The 26,404-nt window shown below is 46.3% G+C and overlaps 1 protein-coding gene across 1 annotated transcript; it reads left to right on the forward strand.

Annotated features, from left to right (window-relative positions):
* The first annotated feature begins 11,482 nt into the window (after positions 1-11,482).
* LOC139256615 (probable G-protein coupled receptor 139) lies at positions 11,483-17,610 on the forward strand. The gene is made up of 2 exons (XM_070874275.1): positions 11,483-11,579; positions 16,736-17,610. The coding sequence occupies exons 1-2, from the start codon at positions 11,483-11,485 to the stop codon at positions 17,608-17,610; spliced, it is 972 nt and encodes a 323-aa protein (XP_070730376.1).
* Positions 17,611-26,404: the final 8,794 nt, after the last annotated feature.

The following is a 26,404-nucleotide window of genomic DNA, read 5'->3' on the forward strand; positions in this document are numbered from 1 at the left end:
AGTGACTGAGGGGTTTCTCTTTGCCCAACCAGGCGTTCCTGGGCTAAACCCGGGTTTATCAGGCACACCAATGATTTAGCCCGGGATAGAGCAAGGTTCAAGCTTTGGATCTGCTGCTGGCAAGGGCAGTGGTCTCCTGCCTCAAATTCCCTGGTACTGGCTACCTTATAGACTACCTGAATGTCTCTCACCCTCTCCCCATAATCTTTAACTTGCTTGGCGAGGCAGGAATTCTCTTCCCGCAATGCCCGTTCGCTATTCTTGGCTACAATAATCTTACACTGTAAAAGGTCCAATTGGATTTTGTTCCTTTCTTTAGTGAGCTCTCTACTTTCCTTTAACTGTCCCACCTCCGTCCACAGCCTTTCCCAGACTGTGGCCCTTGCGCTGGACCTCTCTTCTGCCTGTCTCAAAACTCCCTTTAATTTCTCATTCTCCTCATCTAGAAGCCGGATCTGTTGCTGAAGGCAAATTTGCCAAATTGCCTTCTCTATCGACCTTTTATGGTCCTTGCTCTCGGTCCATTGAGCTGCAGCATCTTCCGGACGCTCAGCATACAATAGATCGAGAGCCCACTCCTTAACCACATTTACCCTCTTAAACACATACGAGGAAATCCTCTCTTCCATTTTGCTTTGTTTCCTGAAACCAGTCTCTCTCTTATCACGTCCCTTGTACCAATGTCCCATCTGGGTCGCCATTATGTAAGGGGTGGTTTGCAGGGGGTCAGCTTTCCCTTCTGACCTTATATGAGTGGTTCCGAATCGCTCCCACACCCTTGGTTCTAGACACTGGAATTATGAAGGTACTGTGACAGACTTGGACAGACAATCGGTTTCAAGGTAGGAAGAAGGTATGGCTTTATTGTGTTTAAAAAGAAGTAAAAGGCACACCTTTAATAACACACACAGACCAATACACACTGAGGGGTACAACACATTGAATAAATTGTCAAATTACAGCCTGTGGGGAAAATAATACAGCTGAAACTCTAAATGGGGTAAAGAGGAGAATGCAGATACATTTACACAAGTTATCCCAGTCTCCCCACTCCCAATTCCCCTAACTAACTAAGTTATAGCTCTGAGGGTTCAGGGGCTAGACTCACCAATCCCTTTAGACAGTTGCCGGTGAATCGCAGTTTCAGGGTTCGCTGCACTTGGCATTCTAGGCGAGCCGAACCCTGGACGGAGGAGAGGACTTCGGACTGCGTAGTCTTCTGTTGGGGTGCGTCCGTTGATGTGGTAAGTTATGTATGGGATAAGTACCCACTTTCTTTGGTTAGGAATAGTTTTAATTAGTCCCTTTTGGTAATTCCTCACCCGTTGATCGTTCAGAAGCAGATTGTAGAGTGGAAATAAAGTTCGATTCCTCAGTTTTTGCTGAGTTGGTTTCGGTTGGTCGTTTCGTTGGTTTTGGTAACCCTGGTTTGTCAATTTGGTTGCTGACAACCTTCCATTTTGTCCGCCTCGTGCTCAGTTGGTCCTGATCAGTTCTGGTAGTTTCCTTCACTATTCCATTTCTTCACTGTAGAGTAAGCAGGCTGCTTGTCTGCGTCTGTGTTCCAGTCTCTGTGTTCTGCTAGTTTTGAGTTCTGCTAGTCTGCGTGCTGCTCCTTGCTGGTCTTTTCTTGTAAAATGGGAGATAGATATATCCCCCAAAAAAGCTCCGTTTTCTCCCATCAAATATCTTGGGTTCGGTTTAAACTGCTCTGCCCATTGATTTTCAAATGTCTCCTTTGTCAGCAGTAACTCGATTAGGATGTGAGAATGTGCTATCACGGTTTTTGCATTGTTTTAAGATTGTCCAGTTTTTCTGACCATGATTTCCATTGTGCTTGATTGGGTAATTCGATTATCTCTTAGGGGGTGAATAGTTCCCCCAAACAGTCTGGGGTCCTTAATACACAAATTTGGTCCCACCTCCTGTATTTGATAACTCCTTTTTGCAGCCAAAATTTTGTAGAATCTTAAAATTGATATGCTCCTTCCCAGAGATGTTTAGGGGATCTCAAGCTTCTGTAATTTCGGTCCATTTTGAATAACTTTTCCAATGAGTCCAAACACTGGGGGGGGGGGTGTCTCCATGAATGCACCCCCTCTTATCCGCCGCAGGCTTCGTCTGCCCCTTTAAACTCATTTTAAAAGCCCAGAAAGGGATTCTTCTCCTCTGTAGGGGAAAGGTACCTGGAATCTTTGCGAGATATTGGTAAATTCTACAAAACCCTCCGCGAGGATATTCGTCCCAGCTCTGTTTAGATGCAAATGTCCGGCTTGTACAGGTCCCACCTCCCCCAGAAGTGGTCCCGATGCCTCAGGAAACTAAAGCCCTCCCGCCTGCACCATCTCTCCAGCCACGTATTCACCTGCTCTACCTTCTATTTCTGTACTCACTCGCTCATGGCACCGAGAATAATCCAGAGTTTACTACCTTTGAGGTCCTGCTTTTTAATCTCTCTCCTAGCTCCTTAAACTCTGCCTGCAGGACCTCATCTCTCTTTCTACCCATGTCATTGGTCCTGATATGGACCATGACCTCTGGCTATTCACCCTCTCCCCAGAATGGAGGAGATGGTGTTCCCACGCGCCTGCTGCCCTTGTCCTTCTAGGCAGCAGAGGTCGCGGGTTTGGGAGGTGCTGCCGAAGAAGCCTTGGCGAGTTGCTGCAGTGCATCTTGTAAATGGTGCACACTGTAAACACGGTGCACCGGTGGTGGAGGGAGTGAATGTTGAAGGTGGTGGATGAGGTGCCCATTAAGCGGGCTGCTTTGTCCTGGATGGTGTCGAGCTTCTCGAGTGTTGTTGGATCCGCACTCATCCAGGCAAGTGGAGAGTATTCCATCAGACTCCTGACTTGTGCCTTGTAGATGGTGGAAAGGCTTTGGGGAGTCAGGAGAAGTGACACTCGCCGCAGAATACCCAGCCATGATCTGCTCTTGTTGCCACAGTATTTATGTGGCTGGTCCAGTTAAGTTTCTGGTCAATGGTGACCCCCAGGATGTTGATGGTGGGGGATTCGGCGATGGTAATGCCGTTGATATCTGGGCCTGCTTAAGTTGCATGTTCCTGTCGCTGATTGCTGCCAGGCGCCTGTTGGCTCCGCCCCATGGGTTTACCTCGAACTTCAAACCACGAAACAGGTTCTCCTGAATTCCAAGGTGTGTATGGAAATTAACCATCAAAAGCCCTGTCATTAACCACAGGGGTTCCGGCAATTTTCTGATCACAAAGCACTTTCAGTCCTTATCCTTGTCCAGAAAATTACAGACGCAGACATTTGGGAGTTTAATGACTTTGAAAGGAGAACAGTGTTGTTTTGTGCAGTTCCGGTCAGAGAAATGTTTGTGAAAGGAACTTTTTGCAGAGAGAGGTATTGAGCATTTCAGCTTGTTGCTGAACACTTTTCTCTGGGCAATGAGCTAACCAGCAGTTTCTGTAGTGCAGCCATGATCACGTTCGTTTCACACATGCAAGGTGCCCGATTGAGCCTGGGTGGAAACATTATTTTTGAAACAAAAACTTGTCTGTGATAAAATTGAACAAAAGCAGTCCGGGGTACATTGTCGCATGATGCAAACTACCTCGGACCCGGGCCAAAGCTCTCCGTGCACCGAGCACAGACTCAGGCCCCGGGGGAGAGGATATCCCGGTCACTGGGCCTTCCAGCAACACTGAACAAGCGCCTGGTCTGAAACTTTCCAGATTAATAACTTGCAAGGAGCACATCCAATAGGCAGGATGGCCAAGAGGTCTAAGGTGCTGTATTTAAGTTGCAGTCTCCTCTGGAGATGTGGGTTTGAATCGCAGTCTGGATATTCATTATTTTTAATTACAAACTCATTTATTTTGACACCACTCTGAAGTGCTTTGGGACATCCATCTAACTTCATAAAATTACTCCACTTCAATTACAAACGGTGATATCAAAGTTACTTCCCAAACCAGGAATCGATCCCGGATGGCTGTAGCGAAAGGAATGGTTTTGTGAAGCATTGAAAGGTGCCGTCTAAATATCTCGCACTGCTTATTTAAACTCACGGTCATAATTTGTTTCAGTGCAAAAGAAGGCAGGCTCGAAGGGCCAAATGGCCAACTCCTGGTCCTGGTTCTTGTGTTCTTATACAGAGCACAGAACAAATTATTAAATTATCAACTCTCCCTCAGTTCGCGTTTCTTTCATTGTGCAAAAGAAGATCATGGGTTCACTAATGATGTTTTTCCGTGAAAGCAACATAAATTTAAGGAAAAGTAATCTCCCAAAGTGGGGTTCAAACCCATGACCCTCAGGTTAAGAGTTCTCTACATACTGAGCTAGCCGGGCTTCTCGGCATCTACCCTGTCAATCCCCTTCAGAATATTGAGGGTTTCAATGAGATCACCTCTCCTTCTTCTAAACTCCAGAGAGTATCAACCCATTCTACACAATCTGTCACCATAGGACAGTCCTCTCATCCCAGGAATCAATCTGGTGAACCTCCGTTGTACCAGCTCCAAGGCAAGTATATCCTTCCTCAGATAAGGAGATCAAAACTGTGCGCAGTACTCCAGGTGTGGTCTGACCAGGGCCCTGTATGATTGTAGCATGACTTCCTTACTCGGAGTGCAGCAGCAGCTCAGAGTGCAAAGATAAGAGTTTGGTAAGTGGGAGAGTTCGGGCAAGTGGGAATGGGAGGTGTTGCTTTGTCTTGTTTTCCCCACCAGTGCTAACTCCCCACCTGGGAGGAAAAGAAAACAAAGTGTGATGTCACAGCAAGAGGGTAAGTGATTGGCTGTTTGATTGGTGAGTAGTTTTTCTTGTTTCCTTATCTTGTCAGGAAGAAACCGTTGGCATTGTTGCCAAATTAGGTTATTTTAAGGGTTAAGTCATGGCAGGAGAGCCCAGACCTGTGCCATGCTCCTCCTGTGCCAAGTGGGAAATCAGGGACGATTCCAGTGTCCCAGACGATGAGGTGTGCAGGAGGTGTATCCAGCTGCAGCTCCTGTTAAACCGCATGACGGCACTGGAGCTGCACATGGATTCACTCTGGAGCATGTGCGATGCTGAGGATGTCGTGAATAGCACGTTTAGTGAGTTGGTCACACTGCAGGTAAAGGTTACAAATGCAGATAGGAGATGGGTGACCAACAGGCAGAGCAGGAGTAGGAAGGTAGTGCACGAGTCCCCTGTGGTCATCTCCCTCCAAAACAGATATACCGCTTTAGATATTGTTGGAAGAGATAGATAATCAGGGGAAGGCAGCAGTAGCCAAGTTCATGGCACCGTGGTTGGCTCTGCTGCACAGGAGGGCAGGAAAAAGATTGGGAGAGCTATAGTGGTGGGGGATTCTATTTTAAGCGGGATAGATAGGCGTTTCTGCGGTCGCAACCGAGACTCCAGGATGGTATGTTGCCTCCCTGGTGCAAGGGTCAAGGATGTCTCAGAGCGGCTGTAGGGCATTCTGGAGGGGGAGAGTGAACAGACAGTTGTCATGGTGCATATAGGTACCATCGATATAGGTAAAAAGCGGGATGAGGTCCTACAAGCTGAATTTAGGGAGCTCATAATTAAATTAGAAAGTAGGACCTTGAAGGCAGTAATCTCAGGATTGCTGCCAGTGCCAAATGCTAGTCAGAGTAGAAATAGAAGGAGAGCTAAGATGAATACGTAGCTTGAGGAGTGGTGTAAGAGGGAGGGATTCAATTCCTGGGACATTGGAACCGGTTCTGGGGAAGGTGGGACCAGTACAAACCGGACAGTCTGCACCTGGGCAGGGCCGGAACCAATGTCCTCGGGGGAGTGTTTGCTAGTGCTGTTGGGGAGGGGGTAAACTAATATGGCAGGGGGATGGGAACCTATGCAGGCAGACAAAGGGAAGTAGAATGGGGGCAGAAGCAAAAGATAGAAAGAAGAATAATAAAAATGGAGGGCAGAGAAACCCAAGACAAAAATCAAAAAGGGCCACATTACAGGAAAAGTCAAAAGGGAAAAAGTGTGTTAAAAAGACAAGCCTGAAAGCTCTGTGCCTCAATGCTAGGAGTATTCGTAATAAGGTGGATGAATTAACTGCACAGGCAGCTATTCATGATTATGATATAATTGGGATTACGGAGATATTGCTCCAGGGTGACCAAGGCTGGGAACTCAAGATCCAGGGGTATTCAACATTCAGGAAGGATAGATAGAAAGAAAAAGGAGGTGGGGTAGCGTTGCTGGTTAAAGAGGAAATTAACGCAATAGTAAGGAAGCACATTAGCTTGGATGATGTGGAATCTGTATGGGTAGAGCTGCGGAATACCAAAGGGCAGAAAACGCTAGTGGGAGTTGTGTACAGACGACCAAACAGTAGTAGTGAGGTTGGGTATGGCATCAAACAAGAAATTAGGGATGCGTGCAATAAAGGTACAGCAGTAATCATGGGTGACTTTAATCTCCATATAGATTGGGCTAACCGAGCTGGAGCAATGCAGTGGAGGAGGATTTCCTGGAGTGTATTAGGGATGGCTTTCTCGACCAATATGTCGAGGAACCAACTCGAGAGCTGGCCATCCTTGACTGGGTGTTGTGCAATGAGAGAGGATTCATTAGCAATCTTGTTGTGCGAGGCCCTCTGGGGAAGAGTGACCATAATATGGTAGAATTCTTTATTAAGATGGAGAGTGACAGTGTTATTTGAGAGACTATGAACCTGAACTTAAGGAAAGGTAACTTCGATGGTATGAGACGTGAATTGGCTAGGATAGACTGGCAAATGATACTTAAAGAGTTGACAGTGGTTAGGCAATGGCAGACATTTATCGATTACATGGATGAACTTGAACAATTGTACATCCCTGTCTCGAGTAAAAATAAAAAGGGGAAGGTGACTCAACCGTGGCTAACAAGGGAAATTAAGAATATTATTAAATCCAAGGAAGAGACATATAAATTGGCCAGAAAAAGCAGCAAACCTGAGGACTGGGAGAAATTTAGAATTCTGCAGAGGAGGACAAAGGGTGTAATTAGGAGGGGTAAATAAAGTATGAGAGGATGCTTGCAGTCAACATAAAAACTGACTGCAAAAGCTTTGATAGATATGTGCAGAGAAAAAGATTAGTGAAGACAAACGTAGGTCCTTAGCAGTAAGAATCAGGTGAATTTATAATGGGGAACAAGGAAATGACAGACCAATTGAACAAATACTTTGGATCTGTCTTCACTAAGGAAGACACAAATAACCTTCCGGAAATACTAGGTATTCGAAGATCTAGCGAAAAGGAGGAACTGAAGGAAATCCTGATTAGTCAGGAAATTGTGTTGGGGAAATTGATGGGATGGAAGGTCAATAAATCCCCGGGGCCTGATAGGCTGCATCCCAGAGTACTTAAGGAAATGGTCCTAGAAATAGTGGATGCATTGGTGATCATTTTTCAACATTCTATTAACTCTGGATCAGTTCCTATCGACTGGAGGGTAGCTAATGTAACACCACTTTTTAAAAAACGAGGGAGAGAGAAAACAGGGATTTATAGTTCAGTTACGTCGTTGGTGGGAAAAATGTTGGAATCAATTATTAAAGATGAAATAGCAACGCGTTTGGAAAGCAGTGACAGGATTGGTTCAAGTCAGCATTGATTTATGAAAGGGAAATCTTGCTTGACAAATCTTCTAGAATTTTTTGAGGATGTAACGAGAGAGGACAAGGAAGAACCAGCGGATGTAGTGTATGTGGACTTTCAAAAGACTTTTGACAAGGTCCAACACAAGAGATTATTTTGCAAAATTAAAGCACGTGGTATTGGGGGTAATGTATTGACGTGGATAGAGAACTGGTTGGCAGACAGGAAGCAGAGAGTCGGAATAAACGGATCCTTTGCAGAATGGCAGGCAGTGACCAGTGGAGAGCAGCAGGGTTCTGTGCTGGGAACCCATCTATTTACAATATACATCAATGATTTAGATGAAGGAATTGAATGTAATATCTCCAAGTTTGCAGATGACACTAAGCTGGATGGCGGAGTGAGTTGTGAGGAGGATGCTAAGAGGCTGCAGAGTGATTTGGACAGGTTCGGTGAATGTGCAAATGCATGGCAGATGCAGTATAATGTGGATTAATGTGAGGTTATCCACTTTGGTGGCAAAAACAGGAAGACAGAATCTTAGCTGAATGGTGACAGATTAAGAAAAGGGGAGGTGCAATGAGACCTGGGTGTCATGGTACATCAGTCATTGAAGTTTGGAATTCAGATACATCAGGCGATGAAGAAGCCTAATGGCATATTGGCCTTCATAGCTAAAGGATTTGAGTACAGGAGCAAGGAGGTCTTACAGCACTTGTACAGCGCCTTAGTGAAGCCACACCTGGAATTTTGTGTTCAGTTTTAGTCTCCTAATCTGAGGAAAGACGCTCTTGCTATTGAGGGAGTACAGTGAAGGTTCACCAGACTGATTCCCGGGATGGCAGGACTGACATATGAGGAGAGACTGGATCGACTGGGCCTGCATTCACTGGAGTTTAGAAGATTGAGAGGGGATCTCATAGAAACATATAAAATTCTGACGGGATTGGACAGATTAGAGGCAGGAAGAATGTTCCCGTTGCTGGGGAGTTCCAGAATCAGAGTCACAGACTAAGAATAAGTGGTAAGCTATTTAGGACCGAGATGAGGAGAAACTTCTTCACTCAAAGAATGGTTAACCTGTGGAATTCACGACTGCTGAAAGTTGTTGAGGCCAGTTCATTAGATATAATCAAAAGGAAGTTAGATATGGCCCTTACGGCCAAATGGATCAAGGGATATGAGAGAAAGCAGGAAAGGTGTACTGAGGTTGAATGATCAGTCATAATCTTATTGAATGGCGGTGCAGGCTCGAAGGGACGAATGGCCAGTTTCTGCACCTAATTTCTATGTTTCTATATTTCAAATCAATTATTAAATTATTTTGAGGATGTTTCCAGTAAAGTGGACAAAGGAGAACCAGTTGATGTGGTATATTTGGACTTTCAGAAGGCTTTCGACAAGGTCCCACACAAGAGATTAATGTGCAAAGTTAAAGCACATGGGATTGGGGGTAGTGTGCTGACGTGGATTGAGAACTGGTTGTCAGACAGGAAGCAAAGAGTAGGAGTAAACGGGTACTTTTCAGAATGGCAGGCAGTGACTAGTGGAGTGCCGCAAGGTTCTGTGCTGGGGCCCCAGCTGTTTACATTGTACATTAATGATTTAGACGAGGGGATTAAATGCAGTATCTCCAAATTTGCGGATGATACTAAGTTGGGTGGCAGTGTGAGCTGCGAGGAGGATGCTATTAGGCTGCAGAGTGACTTGGATAGGTTAGGTGAGTGGGCAAATGCATGGCAGATGAAGTATAATGTGGATAAATGTGAGGTTATCCACTTTGGTGGTAAAAACAGAGAGACAGACTATTATCTGAATGGTGACAGATTAGGAAAAGGGAAGGTGCAACGAGACCTGGGTGTCATGGTACATCAGTCATTGAAGGTTGGCATGCAGGTACAGCAGGCGGTTAAGAAAGCAAATGGCATGTTGGCCTTCATAGCGAGGGGATTTGAATACAGGGGCAGGGAGGTGTTGCTACAGTTGTACAGGGCCTTGGTGAGGCCACACCTGGAGTATTGTGTACAGTTTTGGTCTCCTAACTTGAGGAAGGACATTCTTGCTATTGAGGGAGTGCAGCGAAGGTTCACCAGACTGATTCCCGGGATGGCGGGACTGACCTATCAAGAAAGATTGGATCAATTGGGCTTGTATTCACTGGAGTTCAGAAGAATGAGAGGGGACCTCATAGAAACGTTTAAAATTCTGACGGGTTTAGACAGGTTAGATGCAGAAAGAATGTTCCCAATGTTGGGGAAGTCCAGAACCAGGGGTCACAGTCTGAGGATAAGGGGTAAGCCATTTAGGACCGAGATGAGGAGAAACTTCTTCACCCAGAGAGTGGTGAACCTGTGGAATTCTCTACCACAGAAAGTAGTTGAGGCCAATTCACTAAATATATTCAAAAGGGAGTTAGATGAAGTCCTTACTACTCGGGGGATCAAGGGTTATGGCGAGAAAGCAGGAAGGGGGTACTGAAGTTTCATGTTCAGCCATGAACTCATTGAATGGCGGTGCAGGCTAGAAGGGCTGAATGGCCTGCTCCTGCACCTATTTTCTATGTAATAACAGCGCATTTGGAAAGCAGTGACAGGATCGGTCCAAGTCAGCATGGATTTATGAAAGGGAATCATGCTTGAAAAATCTTCTAGAATTTTTTGAGGATGTAACTTGTAGAGTGGACAAGGGAGAACCAGTGGATGTGGTGTAATGTAGATAAATGTGAGGTTATCCACTTTGGTGGTCTAAAATCAATGGCCTGGTCAGGTGGACAGAAAAGTGACAACTGGAATTGAGTCAGGAGAAGTATAAGGTAATCAACTGGGGAGGGCCATCAAGGCACTGGAATACACAATAAGTGATAGAGGATCATAGGGACATTGTCCACAGAATGTATGGCCACAGATCCCTGAAGGTAGAAGGACCAGTAGATAAGATAGCTTAGAAGACATATGGGTTACTTTCCTTTATTAGCCGAGGCCGAGAACATAAGAGCAAGGAGATTATGCTTGAACTGTTTAAAACAGTTGTTAGGCCAAAGCTAGAGTACTGAGCACTGTTCTGGTCACCAAATCACAGGAAATGTTAATTGAACTGCAGAGGGTGCAAGGGAGATTCACGACGATGTTGCCAGGACTGGACAATTTTAGCCATGAGACAAGATTGAATAGCCCGCGGTTGTTTACTGTGGAACAGAGAATGCGGAGGGGAGATTTGATTGCGGTGCATGAAATGATGTGGGGCCTAGATAGAGTGGGATCGGAAGGAGCTAATTCCCTCAGCAGAGATGGAAATAACCAAGCGGGAGAGAATTAAATAAAGATTTGAAGGCTTAGAGGGGATTAGTGAAGAACACTTCTGAACCCAAACACTAGTGTCGGTTTGGAGGTCACTGCCTGAATGGTAGCAAATGCAGAAAGCCGCATCGTATTTACAAAGTGTTTTGTTATACACGTGAAGTGCTGTAACCGACACGGCTACGGACCAAGAGCTGGAAAGTGGGATTAGGCTGGAGAGCTCCTTTTCAGCCACACAGACACGGTGGGCCCAATGACCGCTCTCTGTGCTGTAACTTTCTGTGATTCTACCATTCCCAGTATTTCCTTATAAGTTTTTTAAGAAAAGGCAATTATGTCATTCTTTTACGAATGTGAGACTTTCGTCTCCAGGTCTTCTGGGCTTTATCGGATTGGGAATTGTGCTTATATTATTAAAAGTCTTGCTACGAAAGTTGTTGACATCATCTGTTTGTTCAGTAACTGTAACTAAACCCAGTCAGCAGGGGCGATGTTATAACTGGATGGATTCTCTCGTCTATAAATAAGAGGAATCTTCTCATTGTCTCAATCGGTGAATTACTCCCAGCGTTAATACCAACCATCGATTCATCGATTCTATTTGCAAGGGAAAATGTCTCTTGGTTTTCTCATCAAGCTCCGAATTCTATGGGCAATTTTTGATGTCCAAAAGATTTACTATCCTCTGCTGGCTGCTGTCGGTGTCCCTGGTAAGTTCTTCCTTTCAGCCGGTATTTCAACAACCCGAGATTAACAGTAAGTGGCTTCTTAGTCCCTGTGTCCAGATTTTTATTCAAGTACTTTCCTTGCAGTTTAGCAACTGAGAAACTTCAAAAATACATCGATGTCTGAAAATATTTTGGGGCATCCTGTGGTCATGAAAGATGTTGCACTCCGGCAATTCATTCATTCATTCATTCATTCTTTCTCTCTGTCTTCCTGTCTTTCTTTGTGTCTTCCTTCCTTTCTCCTGCCTCTCCATTGTTTTGTGAATCGCTCCTGTGTATGTTTGATTATGGTCCACACTGCACTGATGTGAACTCCCATTCATTGCTAGCAGTTCAATGATTGCTGTGTCTTTCATTTGTCATTATTATTTCCATTTCAGCATTCGTATTTAGATCTGACCGTTCTGTCAGGCAATGGGACCAGCCATATTACTTATTCTCTCACTTTATGTTCTATGTTCTATGTTCTATTTAAAGGGGACACTTTGCTCTAAATTGTGAGTCTGAGTTTCGGCTGAGAAACTGTTTCATGACCTCACAAACTTTAGGCAATTTCTGCATTATACAGTTGATTGTTTTGTTGTGCAAATCAGTCAGAACAGTTAACTGACAGAAGCATTGATAATACAATCTGATTCAGCTGCCGCACTTTCCATCATTTCCCGTTTTAAGTTATGTCACTGTTTCTGAATAGTTAAATTGCAGTTCTAATTTGGATTCACGGTTTATTATTATGCAGCACATTTAATGGTTGGATTACTGAGACTGAATCTGCATTATTAATTGAATCCCGTGCCGATCTGATACAGTTCATCATATCGCTGATCGAATGTATAGTCATTGCAGCGTAGTGTTTTGTTGGTGACACCATTCGTTGTTGGATTGTGATTTATTCATTATATGAATTAAAAGCCGAGTGCACTCACACCACTTGAGGAAAAGACCAAGAGTCATAGTGTTTGAATAGAATGGAAATAGTTGCCTGCACAAATTCGATGCACCGATTGGCCACTTTCTGTGCTCTACTTTTCTACGTTTCTACGATTCTCACTTCTGAAACCCAGTTTTGGTGTAATGGTCCGGTATTTGCTCTCAGCATTTGCCATCATTTCAACTGTGAATCTGAGAGCAATGTCCAGAGTAAGCACATGCGCAGTTACAGGTGGAAATCAAGGAGTTGTTGCCAGTCATTCCCTGTTCCTCCCCAGGACTCGCTGTTAAACTCCCCACAGCTGGCAATCAATTCAACTCGCTGACATAACTTCAACTTTTATGCTGTTATATCTCTCTTTAAAGCCCCGGAAATAGTCAAGCCTTGTTGAAAGAGACGTAACTGTGTTTTTGATGGTGTATTACATTCTAATTACTGCTGAACCATCGATCTGGCACGAAACATCTAATTTTATACCGACGTTATGTCAAAATCTTCTAACAATGATAAAAATTCCATGTTATTTCTAACTTATAAAACATGTTTCCTTATCTTATTTCAGTTTCTACATTATTCCCGTGTTTGTCCCAATCTTTATTTCACTCTCTGTAAAACAATTAAAAAGTGAAGGATAATCAGCGCATTTTACTTCCCAATTTGCAATCTGTGAATTGTTCAATGTGATTGGCTGCTGAGCCAGCTTCATGACATCACTGTTGCTGGAGTCTGGAGATCCCCTATACTTGCCCTCAAATGCAAGTTACTATCAGCGGGGTGATATTGATGCCACAGGAATCACTGGATCTTTGTGGGCAGCATTGTTCGAGGACAGCGGTGAGCACTGACCGCAAAATATTGGCGATTATAGTTTGAATCATATTATTCCACTATTTACAGTAAGAGCAGCATTGTTCCAACTGTAACCTGTAACGTAATTCAGAAATTGTCCAGTAAACTAGTTGTGATTTTAAATGTATACCAACAGGCTCACTAGGGAGAAGGTGGAAGCAGTGAGAGTTGAGTCATTCAGAGACGAGTTAGATAAATATGCTGCAGAAATTATCTTTTCAGGAGAGAGTATCTGTGTCTTTCCCCTAGCCCCACACTAACCCTACGTCCTTCTGTGACCGCCCTGGAACACTCTCTCTCCCGACTCTCTTACAACTGCACTTACGAGATCCCAACTGTCCAGCCTTCGGCCCTCCATTCACCACGATATTTCTGCAGCTACTGATCTGCTCAACCACACCCTCACCACCACATTTGTTGGCCCAGTCCTGATTAAAACAATCAGTCTCTCTCTCACCCTGGCTGTTCCCCCTGGTACAGTACCCAACTTCACTCCCTTAAGTCCAAGAGACACAGATTTAAACGGATATGGCAGACAACTGGTTTAGCCATTCACCGCCAATAATAATGTATTATTGGGTCCTGCTCCTGTCTGACAAAATTGCTCCCGACTCCAGAATCATTCTGGAATGCAAAGATAAACCAGACTTCCATTCTCGACTGCTAACCATCTTCTTAAACCCTCTCCCCAGTCTCCTTCATCCTCACCTCCCACAACAATATTAGGAGCTCATGCACTTCTTTGTCTCTAAGATTGAGACCATCCGATCAGCTGCCTCTGCCACTTTGCTTCCTTCCCCTAGGCCACCGTGACAAACTTCCTCTCAGGATCGCCCTGCCCTAGGCTGGGACTTGCATATGTTTCCACTTTCTCTCTAATCTCCCCTCATGACTTACCTGTGCTGAAATTGTTCATGTATCACTTCCTGCTCCCTCGACCCTATTACCACCAAACTGCTCACCACCCAACATTCCTTCCTGCCTCCCATGTTAACGGACACAGTTAATGGTTCTCTCTCCTCGCGCTCTATCCCCCTCTCCTTCAAACCTACTGTGTCCATCCACCCTTTCCTCGCCAATGTCCTTCAATGTGTTGTCGCCTCGCAAATCCGTGTGCATCTTTCCCACCTCCATGTTCGATTCTGTCCACTCAGGTTTCTGCCATGCCACATTACTGAAACAGCTCATCATGGTCAGAAATGTCATCCTACATGACTGTGACAAAGATAAGCTATCCCTCCTCGTCCTTCTTGACATATCTGCATTCTTTCACACTGCTGACCACTCCATTCTCCTTCAACGCCACTCCACAGTCATCCAGCTGGGGGAGACTGCACTCGGCTTGTTCATTCTTATCTTTCTTATCTTAGCCAGAGAATCACCTGCAAAGGCTTCTCTTCCCGCTCCCACATCGTTACATCTGGTGTCCTCCATGGATTTATCCTTGGCCCCCTCCTATTTCTCATCTGCATGCTACCCCTTGGCGACATCATCCGAAAACACAGCGTCAGTTTCCCCATGTACGCTGATGACACTCAGCTCGAAGTCACCACCACTTCCCTTGACCCCTTAAAAGACTCTAAATTTTCAGACTGTGGTCTGACATCCAGTTCTGGATGAGCAGACATTTTCTCCCATAAAATATTGGGAAGCTGTTGCCTTCAGTCCCTGCCACAAACTGCGTTCTCCAGCCACTTACACCATCACTCTCCCCATCTTCTGTCTGAGGCTCAATCACAATGTTTGCAACCTTGCTGGTACATGTGACCCTGAGATGAGCTTCTGAACATATACCGTTCCATAACTAATACTGCTTTTTTCCACCTCCATAACATCGCCCGTCTCCACTCCTGCCTCAGCTCAACTGCTGCTGAAACCCTCACTCATTCCTTTGTTACCTGTAGAATTGCCTGTTCCAATGCATTCCTGCCCAGCCACATTCTACCCTACGTAAATTTGAGCTGATCCAAAACTCGGCTGCCTGTCAGAACTCGCACCAAGTTCACCCATCCCCCTGTACTTGCTGACCTACATTGTCTCCCCGATAAGTAACGCCTCTATTTCAAGATATTGTTGTTAAATCCATGCAAGGCCCCTCCCTATCTCTGTAAACTTCCCCAGTCCTACAACCCCCCAAGATATCTGCGCTCCTCTAATTCTGCACTCTTGAGCATCCCTGATTGTAATCGCTCAAACATTGGTGGCCGTGCCTTATGTTAACTGGGCCCTGAGCTCTGGAATTCACTGACGAACTTTCTCCGCCTCTCGACCTCGATTTCCACCTTTAAGACGCTCATTCAAACCGACCTTTTGGACTAAGCTTTGGTCGTCTGCTGCACTTTATCCTTATGTGTCTGGACATTATTTTTTTGTATTATAATACACCTGCGGAGCACCTTGGAAAGCTTCACTGTGTTAAAGACGAGATATAAATACCTTGTTGCTGCAGTTGTAATTGGAGACATGTCATGTGGTAAAAGTAGCTGCTGAGAGGGGACACATGACATTGGATCTGTACTTCCCAATGCTCGCCACCAGGGGGCTTCTCTTCCACTCATGCCTGGCTCGATTGTACACTGTTGGCTGCAATTGATTGCTCTGATGAGACAACGACGCAATCATCATTACATCGTGTGACAACCCGGAAGCTACAAGGTGAATTGGATGAACTGTAGTATTTTTATTCATCCAGTAACTCTTATGATACTATTGCATTGATTACAAACATTTGATAGCCAGGTTTGGTTTGTGACATTGTACAGGTGCGTTCAATGCCTTGAACCAATGACCATTGTCGATCTATGAGCACAGAGAGTGGGTGTTGTCAGCTTACAATCCCATCCTAAGGGCACCATCGATTGTCCCATTCCTCTTACTGCCAGGCCTCTTCTATTCCATCCCCACCTCGGGACAGTAAGTTCAGCTGTATCACTCCAACAACTAACTCGTACACTTTGCAATTCAATCCTGCAAATAGCCCCCATTTCATTCTCCCGCTGGCTCACGTGTTGGTGAAGCTCACACTTCTCCATTCATTATTTTAGGGTTTGTTCTAAAATCAGGTTCTGGTTTGAACCGTGTTTCATTTGGTCCCATTGTGTCACATCTTTAGCGATCCTTTACCGATTCCTCTGATTGCAAATGACATCTCCACGTATCTCCATCACTGATAACATGATACGGTTCCATCACTTGATGAAATGCCAAACAGCAAAATTCTTGGTGCATCTCATGTTATTGTGAAGAACGATATTATCCCTGTTATAGATCCGACTCTGTCATGTCTTTGGAAACACAGCAAATTACTGTATGTATCCGCTGTTTGTGAATAATGTCCCGACTTTCCTCTTGCTCACAGTTAACGTGGCGACGATTGTGATCCTGTCTCGAGGAAAGTGCGGTCTCTCCAAATGTGTCACTCACTACCTGGTGGCCATGGCAGCGGCGGATCTACTGGTCGTGATCATCGATCTGATACTGAGGCAGATTCCTATTGTTTATCGGGATCAATTTCTTTTTCTGTTGCACGTTAGAATGTGTAATATCCATGCTATCCTGCTTTATGTAGCCACAGATTGTTCTGTCTGGTTCACGGTCACATTCACCTTCGATCGATTTGTGGCCATTTGTTGCCAGAAGCTGAAATTGAAATATTGCACGGAGCAAACAGCGACTGTGGTTCTAGGAACAGTGACAGTGCTGAGCTGTCTGAGGAACATTTTCTGGTATTTTCTGTATACAAGTGAATATTGGCTGTCCAACAGTCCATGGTTTTGCCACGTGAAAATTGGTGTCTCTCGTTCGCTGGTCTGGACTATCGTTGAATTAATGCATTACATTTTAACACCTTTTATTCCATTTATTTTGATTCTACTGTTCAATGCTTTAACGGTCAGACACATTTTAGTGTCCAGCAGAGCCCGCAGTAGACTCCGGGGTCGGAGCAGTGGCGAGAACCCCAGTGACCCAGAGATGGAGAACCGAAGGAAATCGATGATTGTACTGTTTGTTATATCGGGGAATTTCATACTGTTATGGGTGGTGTTCATGATCTGTTCTATATTGAGACGATTGGATTACTTGGGATACTCTGTTTCTCCGCCCACATTTGTATCGGAAATCAGCTTCATGCTCCAGCTCCTGAGTTGCTGCACGAACACTTTTATTTACGCAGTGACCCAGAGGAAATTCAGAGAGGATTTGATGAATGTAGTCAAATATCCTTTACAATGATGCTCAAGTTAATTCGATGAGAACGTTTCATATTTTCTGATATCATATATTGTTATGTCATATTCTGTTAATTTCACCGTCGGCTTTATGTAATTTATATTTTATGAAACATATCTCAAGCTGGTTGAATCTTAACAGTAATTTAATATCAGAGTAGGGTCTTTGCAGACATGTGTTCCCCCAGGGCAGCACGTTACCCAAGAGTGGATTGATGCCTCAGACAGTCAGAGGCTGAGCTCGGTATCCAGGGGTATATTGGCAATGGGAGCCTTGTGCCATTATTTTACACATTAGACCATTAGTTCACCATTTCCCCTCAGTCAGGGGGAATACAGTTTCTCAGTGTTGGAAACTTTCTCGGATCTCTACTGATCTTTGAAGAAAGACTTTTTTGAAAATCAGGTCATACACCAGAAAAAAATCAAGGCGGAAGAAGACTGTGAAGGAGATTAATCTCTGCATCCTCACTGGGATAGATACGGAAACAGAATCAATGTTTGTACTTCAACTTGTAATCAAAAGTTTTCGTTAGATCTTTATTTTAGTGACAGTTTCCAAACTGATGTTGAACTGCTTACACTGGACTCTATCCCTCTCAGTGTTCTGTATGTTTTACCTATTGTGCAATAAAGCAGTTGTACATCGAACAAAACTACACTTTGCCCAGTGATACATTCGTCCAGCGTTGGATAGTCTCTGAGGTTTCTTGGCCCGATCAGAAGTTAATGTCATTGCTGCAATCCTGCTCCCGGTACAGCACTCTCCCGTCTCCCGGTACAGCATAGTCACTGATCCCGGTATAGCTCACTCACTGAACCCGGTACAGCTCACGCACTGATCCTGGTACAGCTCACTCACTGATCCCGGTACAGCTCACTCACTGATCCCGGTACAGCTCGCTCACTGATCCCGGTACAGCTCACTCACTGATCCTGGTACAGCTCACTCACTGATCCTCGTACAGCTCACTCACTGATCCCGGTACAGCTCGCTCACTGATCCCGGTACAGCTCACTCACTGATCCTGGTACAGCTAACTCACTGATCCCGGTAGAGCTCACTCACTGATCCCGGCACAGCTCACTCACTGATCCTGGTACAGCTCACTCACTGATCCCGGTACAGCTCACTCACTGATCCTGGTACAGCTCACTCACTGATCCCGGTACAGCTCACTCACTGATCCCGGTACAGCTCACTCACTGATCCTGGTACAGCACACTCACTGATCCCAGTACAGCTCACTCACTGATCCTGGTACAGCTCACTCACTGATCCTGGTACAGCACACTCACTGATCCTGGTACAGCTCACTCACTGATCCTGGTACAGCTCACTCACTGATCCTCGTACAGCTCACTCACTGATCCCGGTACAGCTCGCTCACTGATCCCGGTACAGCTCACTCACTGATCCTGGTACAGCTAACTCACTGATCCCGGTAGAGCTCACTCACTGATCCCGGTACAGCTCACTCACTGATCCTGGTACAGCTCACTCACTGATCCCGGTACAGCTCACTCACTGATCCTGGTACAGCTCACTCACTGATCCCGGTACATCTCGCTCACTGATCCCGGTACAGCTCACTCACTGATCCTGGTACAGCTCACTCACTGATCCTTGTACAGCTCACTCACTGATCCCGGTACAGCTCGCTCACTGATCCCGGTACAGCTCACTCACTGATCCTGGTACAGCTAACTCACTGATCCCGGTAGAGCTCACTCACTGATCCCGGTACAGCTCACTCACTGATCCTGGTACAGCTCACTCACTGATCCCGGTACAGCTCACTCACTGATCCTGGTACAGCTCACTCACTGATCCCGGTACAGCTCACTCACTGATCCCGGTACAGCTCACTCACTGATCCTGGTACAGCACACTCACTGATCCTGGTACAGCTCACTCACTAGTCCCGATACAACTCACTCACTAGTCCCGATACAACTCACTCACTGGTCCCGACACAACTCACTCACTGATCCCGGTACAGCACACTCACTGATCCTGGTACAGCTCACTCACTGGTCCCGGTACAGCTCACTCACTGATCCCGGTGCAGCTCACTCACTGATCCCGGTGCAGCTCACTCACTGATCCCGGTACAGCTCACTCACTGATCCCGGTACAGCTCACTCACTGATCCTGGGACAGCACACTCACTGATCCTGGTGCAGCTCACTCACTGATCCCGGTACAGCTCACTCACTGGTCCCGATACAACTCACTCACTGATCCCGGTACAGCTCACTCACTGATCCTGGTACAGCTCACTCACTGATCCCGGTACAGATCACTCACTGATCCCGGTACAGCACACTCACTGATCCCGGTACAGCTCACTCACTGATCCCGGTGCAGCTCACTCACTGATCCAGGTACAGCTCAATCACTGATCCTGGTAAAGCTCACTCACTGATACTGGTAAAGTTCACTCACTGATCCCGGTACAGCTCACTCCCTGATCCCGGTACAGCTCACTCACTGATCCCAGTAAAGCACACTCACTGATCCCGGTACAGCTCACTCCCTGATCCCGGTACAGCTCACTCACTGATCCCGATACAGCACACTCACTGATCCCGGTACAGCTCACTCACGGATCCCGGTACAGCTCACTCACTGATCCCGGTACAGCTCACTCACTGATCCTGGTACAGCACACTTACTGATCCTGGTACAGCTCACTCACTGATCCTGGTACAACTCACTCACTGATCCCGGCACAGTTCACTCACTGATCCCGGTACAGCTCACTCACTGATCCCGGTACAGCTCACTCACTGATCCCGGTACATCACACTCCCGTGTACCATGAAAGCACACTCACTGGTCCTGGTACATCACACTCCCATGTACCATGAAAGCACACTCACTGGTCCTGGTACAGCACACTCCCGTGTACCATGAAAGCACATTCACTGGTCCTGGTACATCACACTACCGTGTACCATGAAAGCACACTCACTGGTCCTGGTACATCACACTCCCGTGTACCATTAAAGCACACTCATTGGTCCTGATACAGCACACTCCCGTGTACCATGAAAGCACACTCACTGGTCCTGGTACATCTCACTCCTGTGCACCATGAAATCACATTCAATGGTCCAGTTACATCACACTCCTGTGTACCATGAAAGCACACTCACTGGTCCTGGTACAGCACACTCCCGGCTCCAGTTACAGGACATTCCTGGGTCCCGGTCCAGCAGAATCCCGGATTCACGTACAGTACGGATAATAAGGAAACCGCTGGAAATCCACATCTGGAAGAAAGCGTGGATCAGACCCTTATGGGAGTGATTGGTTTAACTGAACCGGAGTAGACATGCTCAGCAGTTTCTAATTGTTCATATTTTACTGTGTTTGATAAGGGTTATACTTTATATAAACCCATCGTGGCATATCGACCAAACTAATGTTAAACTACGATTATGGTCATTTTAAGTTCTCATCAATTTAACCCAACCTGGGAGACAAGCATTCCACCATTGATGTTATTATTGGTGCAAAAACTGAACCATTGCTGCTGTTGTCAATAGTCCAGTATCACATGATACTCTGCCGGTTATTTAAAACCACATGCCTTTCAAAGCTTGTGTTAAATTGGTGAATAACCGGATTGTTCAATGTACGAATATCCAGCCTTTAAATGGGGCAATACCCGGATTGTTAAATGGGTCTGTGCCGGTAAACAGCAGCGGGTTGTGGAAAGTAAATCAAACAGATTAGAGGATCACCTCATAATTCCCCAAACAGTGATCACGGGTTTACCACCGTAATCATCCACTTTCATTCATCCTGTTCTTCCAGGAAACATCCAAGTGCTGGCGACTAATGTAGTGATTATTGTATTGGGTCCGTCATTCAAAGACCATGACCAATTAGGCAGAGCGCATTAATCCGTCGGGATGAAGAATCCTCTATTCAAGTTTCTGTTGAGTTGCTGGTTTTATCAGTAATCGGCCCCTCCGTTGGTTCTCGCTGGGTCCGGAACAGATAGAAAGAAAGTGAGAGAGAGAGAGAGAGAGAGACCGGGGGAAAATCTGTTCCATTTCTGTCCCTTCCCTGTCGACCAACAATCCAAAACCGGATGATTCCTCTTATCCCCAGGTGTGGTTCCTGTGTTTGGCCAGAGGATGAGATTTGAGGCCAGCCATTGCCAGGATATTACTGCCAGAGATGGTGCAGTCCATGGATATTACTGTCAGAGTTGGTGCAGTCCATGGATATTACTGCCAGAGTTAGTACAGTCCATGGATATTACTGCCAGAGTTGGGGCAGTCCATGGATATTACTGCCAGAGTTGGTACAGTCCATGGATATTACTGTCAGAGTTGGTACAGTCCATGGATATTACTGTCAGAGTTGGTACAGTCCAAGGATATTACTGTCAGAGTTGGTACAGTCCATGGATATTACTGTCAGAGTTGGTACAGTCCATGGATATTACTGCCAAAGTTGGTGCAGTCCATGGATATTACTGCCAGAGTTGGGGCAGTCCATGGATATTACTGCCAGAGTCGGTGCAGTCCATGGATATTACTGCCAGAGTTAGTACAGTCCATGGATATTACTGTCAGAGTTGGTACAGTCCATGGATATTACTGTCAGAATTGGTACAGTCCATGGATATTACTGCCAGAGTTGGTACAGTCCATGGATATTACTGCCAGAGTTGGTACAGTCCATGGATATTACTGTCAGAGTTGGTGCAGTCCATGGATATTACTGTCAGATTTGGTACAGTCCATGGATATTACTGTCAGAGTTGGTACAGTCCATGGATATTACTGTCAGAGTTGGTGCAGTCCATGGATATTACTGTCAGAGTTGGTACAGTCCATGGATATGACTGCCAGAGTTGGTGCAGTACATGGATATTACAGCCAGAGTTGGTACAGTCCATGGATATTACTGCCAGAGTTGGTACAGTCCATGGATATTACTGCCAGAGTTGGTACAGTCCATGGATATTACTGCCAGAGATGGTGCAGTCCATGGATATTACTGCCAGAGTTGGTACAGTCCATGGATATTACTGTCAGAGTTGGTACAGTCCATGGATATTACTGCCAGAGTTGGTACAGTCCATGGATATGACTGCCAGAGTTGGTACAGTCCATGGATATTACTGTCTGAGTTGGTGCAGTCCATGGATATGACTGCCAGAGTTGGTGCAGTCCATGGATATTACTGCCAGAGTTGGTACAGTCCATGGATATTACTGTCTGAGTTGGTACAGTCCATGGATATGACTGCCAGAGTTGGTACAGTCCATGGATATTACTGCCAGAGTTGGTGCAGTCCAGGGCTCCAGAAGATGAGGCAGAGGATGTGAAAGAAGTGAAACTGAAAGTGCAGATACCAGTTTCATCGTGGGACAGGACCCATTACTGCGGCATGAACCTCTCACCTGAAGATTATTCCCACCAGAGTTCGCCCTGTGCGGCTTTAACGGTGCAAGTGGGCAGTGCGTGGGACATATATGGCAGCACAGCCTCGGGAAATGCCGGGCGGTGAGATTCGACCCTGACTTAGAGAAACCCCTCCTTATACTTCTGATGGTTTGGATTGAAGTTTCAGGTACAATTATTACGCTGCAGAATGCATCCACTTATCTCTGTTACCTTTTGGCATTAGATACCTCCAACCCACCGTCTTACAGCAGCAGATGGGAGTTTTAAGGCAAAGCTTTAGTCGTACGTGTTCATAGGAGGCATGTGGGCGAGAAGGCGAGTGTTGACTGAGTGAAAGGACCGGCAAGATAACTGTCATGTATTCAACCAGCATTGTAACCCATGTCGAAACTGACAAGTTGTACACTGTGAGAACAATGGCCACTAGGTGATGAACTTGTGGGAGACACTCCTAACCTGGACATTCAGGTATAAAAGGGGAAGCTCCACCCACCTCCATCACTTGAGTGCTATGGAATAAAGGACAGGTCACAGACTGATCTTCTCTCAATACTATACTGTATAGTAAGGACGTATCAATGGTGACGAGAAACTGGGATTTAAACCATGCGAGCATGGCCACTAGCAGAACGAGAGTGTTAAAGAATGGTTGGGACAGAGAATCAACATTGTCAAAGCAGCACGCAGTTCTCAAGGCAGACAAGGGCAATTGGACATGCCCCAACATGTAGTCGAGCCCAGAGGGGGAGTTTGACAGAGACAATGGCTAGTCGAACGGCGATTCAAGCCATTGCAAGGGACAATGCGGCCAGTGATGGAGCCATCAACACCTGTTAATGGCGCACTTAAGGACAGTCACAGAGGCAGTCAGAGACGATCGACTGGCAAGGAGCCTTTTGTTTCCAACAACAGCTCATGTTGGAGGTGTGGAGGCACACACTCAGCCAGAGTTTGCAGAGATGAGCAAAATACCTGCAGAAATGAATGCTGGGGGAAATTGCTGGAAGCTGAAGTTCAGCGAGTTCATGTAGAGCACGTATACAGTTCATACAGCAGGACGTCACCGATAATGATGAAAGTGCTCCTCAATGGCATCCCAGTATCAATGGAGCTAGACACGGGGGCCAGCCAGTCAGTCCCTGATGAGTATCAAACAGTTCGAAAAGTTATGGGCGTCCAAGGCCAGGAGGCCAAAATTATCGGCGATTGACGCATAGCTACGGACTTACACAAAGGAGATCATTCAGGTGCCAGGCAGCGCCACGGTAGTCATGACCCACAAAGGTTCGGAGAACAGGTTGCCACTCTGGATTGTCCTGGGGGACAGTCCCGCACTACTGGGGAGGAGTTGGCTTGCTGTCATGAACTGGAAATGGGGCGATGTCTCTGCAATTTCCTCTGTGGATCGAGTATCATGCTCACAGATCCTGGACAAATTTGACTCACTGTTTCAACCCAGCATTGGAACTTCCATGGGGGCCAAGGTAGTGATTCACTTAAACACGGACACCAGGCCAGTACACCACAAGGCCCGAGCGGTGCCATACGTGATGCGGGAAAAGATAGAAAGTGAATTGGGCCGCCTGCTGAGGGAAGGCATCATCTCGCCAGTCGAATTCAGTGACTGGGTGAGCCTGATTGTGCCGGTGCTCAAGGCGGATGGATCGGACACGCTATGGGGTGATTACAAGGCCATCATCAATCGGGTGTCACTCCAAGACCAGTACCCAAGACCGAGAGTGGAGGACCTATTTGCGACGCTGTCCGGTGGCAAACTTTTTCAAAATTGGACCTGATCTCAGCTTACATGACCCAGGAGTTGGCGAGAGAGTTGATGAAGCTGACCACCATCACGACACACAAGGGGTTGTTTGAGTACAACAGATGTCCGTTCGAGATTCGCTCCGCCGCCGTGATCTTCCAACGAAATATGGAAAGCCTCCTCAAGTTGATTCCAGGGACAGTGGTTTTTCAGGACGACATCCTCATCCCGGGTTACGAGACTGAAGAACACCTCCACAACCTGGAGGAGGTGCTACGCAGACTGGACCGGGTAGGGCTGCGACAGGGAAAGGCGAAGTGCATCTTCCTAGCTCCAGAGGGAATTCCTGGGGATGAGGGTAGGAGTAGACGGGATGGGCCCTACTGCGTCCAAGACGGAAGCAATCCAGAGAGCACTCAGACCCCGTAACACGACGGAGCTGCGTTTGTTCCTGGGGCTCCCGAACGATTTGGTAACTTTCTTCCCAAATTGAGCACGCTGCTCGAGCCGCTACACGTGCTCCTAAGCAAAGGTCTCGAATGGGTCTGAGGGGACAGCCAGGAAAGGGCTTTTAATAGAGCACACAATTTGTTATGTTCCAACAATCTGTTAACGCGATATGACCCATGTAAGAAACTTGTGTTAACGTGCGATGCGTCGTCCTATGGTGTCGGGTGTGTGTTGCAGCATGTCAATGCCAAGGGTCAGTTACAGCCGATAGCTTATGCCTCCAGAAATCTGTCCCAGGCAGAAAAAGGCTACGGGATGATAGAAAAGGAGGTGCTTGCATGTGTATATGTGGTAAAGTAAATGCACCACTACCTGTTTGGCAGGAAATTTGAGCTGGAGACAGATCACATACCCCTAACGTCCCTTTTGGCCGACAACAAGGCCATAAATGCAATCGCATCGGCCCGCATACAGAGGTGGACACTCACGTTAGCCGCCTGTGACTATACAATTCGGCACAGACTGGGCACTGAAAACTGCGCCAATGCACTCAGCAGGCTCCCACTAGCCACCACTGAGGGGGCTACCGAGCATGCTGCTGAGATGGTCATGGCTGTTGAAGCTTTCGGATGCGAAGGCTCACCTGTGACAGCCCGTCAGATTAAACCTGCTATTGCCTTTAGTCAAGAAATGTGTCCTGAATGGGGACTGGGCAGCCACGTACAGGGCATGCCCTGAGGAATTTAAACCATTTCACAGGGGCAGGAATGAACCCTCGATTCAGGCCGATTGCCTACTGTGGGGAAACCGCGTAGTCATGCCCCAGATGGGCAGAGAGGTATTCATCAGAGAACTCCACAATAAGCACCCGGGCATTGTCATGATGAAGGCAATTGCCAGGTCCACACGTTTGGTGGCCAGGGATAGACGCAGATCTGGAACTTTGTGTTCGCAGGTGCAACACGTGTGCCCAGCTGGGAAATGCGCCCAGGAAAGCCTCCCTTAGCCCCTGCTGCTGGCCCGTCAAGACTTGGTCACGCATCCATGTGGACTACGCAGGTCCTTTCATGGGAAAAATGTTTTTGGTTGTAGTAGACACCTACTCCAAATGGATCAATTGTTACATTTTAAATTCAAGCACATCATCTGCCAC

The sequence above is a fragment of the Pristiophorus japonicus genome, unplaced genomic scaffold (genome assembly GCF_044704955.1).
Source record: "Pristiophorus japonicus isolate sPriJap1 unplaced genomic scaffold, sPriJap1.hap1 HAP1_SCAFFOLD_75, whole genome shotgun sequence".
Taxonomy (NCBI): Eukaryota; Metazoa; Chordata; class Chondrichthyes; family Pristiophoridae; genus Pristiophorus; species Pristiophorus japonicus.